Source organism: Haliaeetus leucocephalus, unplaced genomic scaffold (assembly GCF_000737465.1).
Source record: "Haliaeetus leucocephalus isolate CR32 unplaced genomic scaffold, Haliaeetus_leucocephalus-4.0 Scaffold932, whole genome shotgun sequence".
Lineage (NCBI taxonomy): Eukaryota > Metazoa > Chordata > Aves > Accipitriformes > Accipitridae > Haliaeetus > Haliaeetus leucocephalus.
Window position 1 is genome coordinate 16942264 of NW_010973368.1, and position 3720 is coordinate 16945983.

General features: G+C 65.7%; 1 protein-coding gene across 1 annotated transcript; it reads left to right on the top strand.

Moving 5' to 3' along the window:
- Positions 1 to 410: 410 nt before the first annotated feature.
- Positions 411 to 1238, top strand: DIO3 (deiodinase, iodothyronine, type III). Its single transcript, XM_010583948.1, is given in 1 exon segment — positions 411 to 1238. A coding segment is annotated over 1 exon segment (825 nt). The 5' UTR covers positions 411 to 413.
- Positions 1239 to 3720: the final 2482 nt, after the last annotated feature.

Consider the following 3720-nt stretch of genomic DNA (forward strand, 5'->3'; position numbering starts at 1 on the left):
CCGGGCCGGGGGGCGGGCTGCGCCTGTTGCATTGTCCTTGGCGGGGCTGTTTGTGAGCGCCTGCCGCTATCTGCGGCCGGGGACCCCGGCGGTGCCCTATCTCGGACTCTCTGCTGGTGCCTGATAGCGGCTGCTCCCTGCTTCGTTGCACGTCCCTCGCAAGCTCCCGCCGGGGCTCTCTCCCCTTTTGTCTGTGTATTTTTAGGTCATTAGAGTGGAGGGGTAGGTAATCCCCAGGCTCAAGTTCCAGAGGGGCGGGTTCTGGCCGGAGGTGGAGTCACTTTTCATTTAAATCCCTGACTATAAAATGGGCTTAAAGAGAAGCGGGATCTCAGCTGTGCTGCACAGACCCCGGCAAGCAGGGTGCGTGGGGGCCCCCAGGCAGGCAGCGCCCTGCAGCACAAGCCGCTGCGATGCTCCACTCCCTTGGCGTTCACACCTTGCAGCTGCTCACCCAGGCGGCCGCCTGCATCCTCCTCTTCCCCCGCTTCCTGCTCACCGCCGTGATGCTCTGGCTCCTGGATTTTCTGTGCATTAGGAAGAAGATGCTGGTGATGCCCACGGCGGAGGAGGCGGCCGGCGCCAGCGAGGGGCCGCCCCCCGACGACCCTCCGGTCTGCGTGTCCGACTCCAACCGCATGTTCACGCTGGAGTCGCTGAAAGCCGTGTGGCACGGGCAGAAGCTGGACTTCTTCAAGTCGGCGCACGTGGGCTCCTTAGCCCCCAACCCCGAGGTGATCCAGCTGGACGGCCAGAAGAGGCTCCGCATCCTGGACTTCGCCCGCGGCAAGAGACCCCTCATCCTCAACTTCGGCAGCTGCACCTGACCCCCGTTCATGGCCCGCCTGAGGTCCTTCCAGCGCCTGGCCGCGCACTTCGTGGACATTGCTGACTTCCTGCTGGTGTACATCGAAGAAGCACACCCCTCCGACGGCTGGGTCAGCTCGGACGCAGCCTACAACATCCCCAAGCACCAGTGCCTCCAGGACAGGCTGCGGGCAGCTCAGCTGATGAGGGAAGGGGCGCCCGATTGCCCCCTGGCCGTGGACACCATGGACAATGCTTCCAGCGCCGCCTACGGCGCCTACTTCGAGAGGCTCTACATCATCCAGGAGGAGAAGGTGATGTACCAGGGAGGCAGAGGACCAGAGGGCTACAAGATCTCGGAGCTGAGGAGCTGGCTAGACCAGTACAAAACCCGGCTCCAGAGCCCCAGCACGGTGGTCATCCAAGTGTAAAAAGGACCTGGCAAGAAGTGCAGGGGTGGAGAGGCGAGGGGAGGGCAGGAGGAGAGGTGGGGAGGGAGAAGGCGCTGCGACGCGGATGGCAGGAGCTGTCTTCCCCCGGGGACACGCGAAGGAGGCTGCTGTGCGAGCTTTCGAGCAAGATGTGCCATAGTCCTTTCTCTATTCAAATCATGTTGATTTGCCAGCCACGCTCTGTCAATACTGTATTTCCATGTGCGTTTTGTAAATAACTCTTTTTTTTTTTTTTTTTTGAGAAGCGTTTACTATTTTTTAAGGAGGCTCTCTTCCTACGGGATCTGTTCCCAGCTGCGTGTGTGCGCGGGTGTGTGTCTGAAAAGTTGTGTACAAGTGCTCCGTGCTGCTTAGCAAGTGCTAACTGGGATTTCTAGTATTTCTTTGTGATGACCGATTTTGAAATGGGTTTCTCTAATGCCAGGAAATCGCGTCTGATGTTGTCAAGTACTAGAACTGCCAGTAGCCAGAGCTGAACGGAATGTCCTATTTATGTGTGTGGGGGGGTGGGTTTGTAAGACGTTCGTTCACCTTTTTTTTTTTTAATGAATTTTTTTAAATAATAAAGGTTGAGTAAATACACGTCTAACCTTGACTGTCTCTCTCCATCTTCAGACCGCCTCATTCGCTTTCCCTTTTGCCTACTTCGCAGTACCCTCCCCGCAGCCGAGAAGGGGAAGGCGAAGCGGCAGGCGGCAGAGGATGCGCTGCTGGGGGCTCGGGGGCGGCGAAGCCGCTGCCGCGCCCGGCGACGGGCTCTCGCTCGGCTGCGGCAGGAGCGCGCACCGCCCGCCACCCGGAGGAGAAGGCGGTGGTGGGGTGGGGTGGGGGGGTGGTACTGGGCGTCCCCAAGGGGAAATCCAGACCTCCGGGGCTCTCCTAGAGACCGGCCGGGAGGACTGTCCGCTCCCTCTCTCACCCCGGCGAGCCGCCCCCGGGGCTGAGCCCTGGGAGGGTGAAGGTGCACGGCAGGCCGGCGCCGCGCAAAGCAAGTGAATCCCGGCCAAAAAAACAGGCGGGGGAGAGCCGTCCCGGCCGGGAGAGCCGCCCCGCCGAGGACGCCCCGTCGCGGGCGCGCAGGCGGTGCCGGAGCCCGGCCGGGGCAGCGCGACCCGCACCTGCGGCGAGCGACGGCGGCTGCGGCGCTCGGGCGGGAGGGCAGCGCCCAGCCCGGCGGTGCGAGGCTCACCGTACCCTCCCCGGGGGCCGGCAGCTGCGTTTCAAAGGGTGCGAGGTGCCGGAGCTGCCCCCCCCCGCCCCCGCAGCCCGACAGGTGAAGCCGGGCGTGGAGAGCATCCCGCAACCCCCGCAGGAGCTGTGCAAAGCCGCCCAGAAACCGCGGGTCTTTAAGCACCTCCCGTGGTGCCTCTGATCGCCTCCTTGTCCTTGACAGCAGCGGGACGAGGCGCCCGGGCTGTTCAGCCCCTGACTAAGTTTTGGAGGGGGGTGCACCGCCCGAGGGTAAGGCAAGCCGGGGACGCCGCTCTCCGCAGCTGGGGGACGAGTCGCGCCCGCAGTCTAAGCTAAACCTGCGGAAAGCTGTGTGTAAGGGCGTTACAGCCCCTGTCTTGTCCATGACAATGTCCCTCTGTCCCCGCAGCGTCTCTGTCCCTCAACGTCCGCGGTTTAGACCAGCCCGCGTAACCGCTCCCGCCGCTACCCCGCAAGGAAAGCGGCACCGGGCGGTCTCTGGCAGCCAAGCCAGCGGCTCCGACCCTGCTCCTCAGTCCCCTGCCCTCGGCGGGAGCGCAGCGCCCCTGGAAATGGGGCCACTTGGGCTGAGGTGTCAAAAGATGAGGCTCAGGTGCCCGCTTCGGGCTTCCCGACCCGTCTGGCCGGCGCAGCCCTGCTCTGCCGGCCCCTAACACCCTTCAGCGCTTCACCTTTCCGCTGCCCCCCACGACCGGGCGCCCGGCCGGCCTCCCGCGGCACCGGGCTCGGGGCTGCACCGGCTCCGCCCGCCTCGGACGCCTCCGGTGATGCTGGGGCGGCGGGGCGAGAGGCCGAGGGGGTCTTGCTTCCCCCGGTTGCGCGGTCGGGCGCTAAGCACAGGGCCCTCGACGAAGCCCCGGGGCGGAGGGGGAACCTCCACGGCAGCCCCAGCAGGGCGGGCAGCGGCAGGACATCCCCCCCCCTCCGCTCCTCCCGGCGAGGGCAGCGCCCGCCCGGGCACGGCAGAGGTGTCAGCGCCCGAGCCCCTCCCGGCCGCCGGCTCCCTCCCCGCCGCCCCACGCGGGACGAGCGAGCGCTTTTCCGCGGTCCCAGGCGCCCGAGCATCAGCGAACGCGGCCGCCTCTCGCCCAGGGCCCCGCTCCCTCCGAACGCCGTTCCCCACACGGGAGGAACCGTAGTCATGCTGGCACATCCAGGGGGAGGGGGGAGGAGGTGAGGCAGGCGCCCACACCGGGCTCCAGAGAACAGGTGAAGGGGCCGCTCCCCCGCCGGGCCCGGGCGGGGGGCG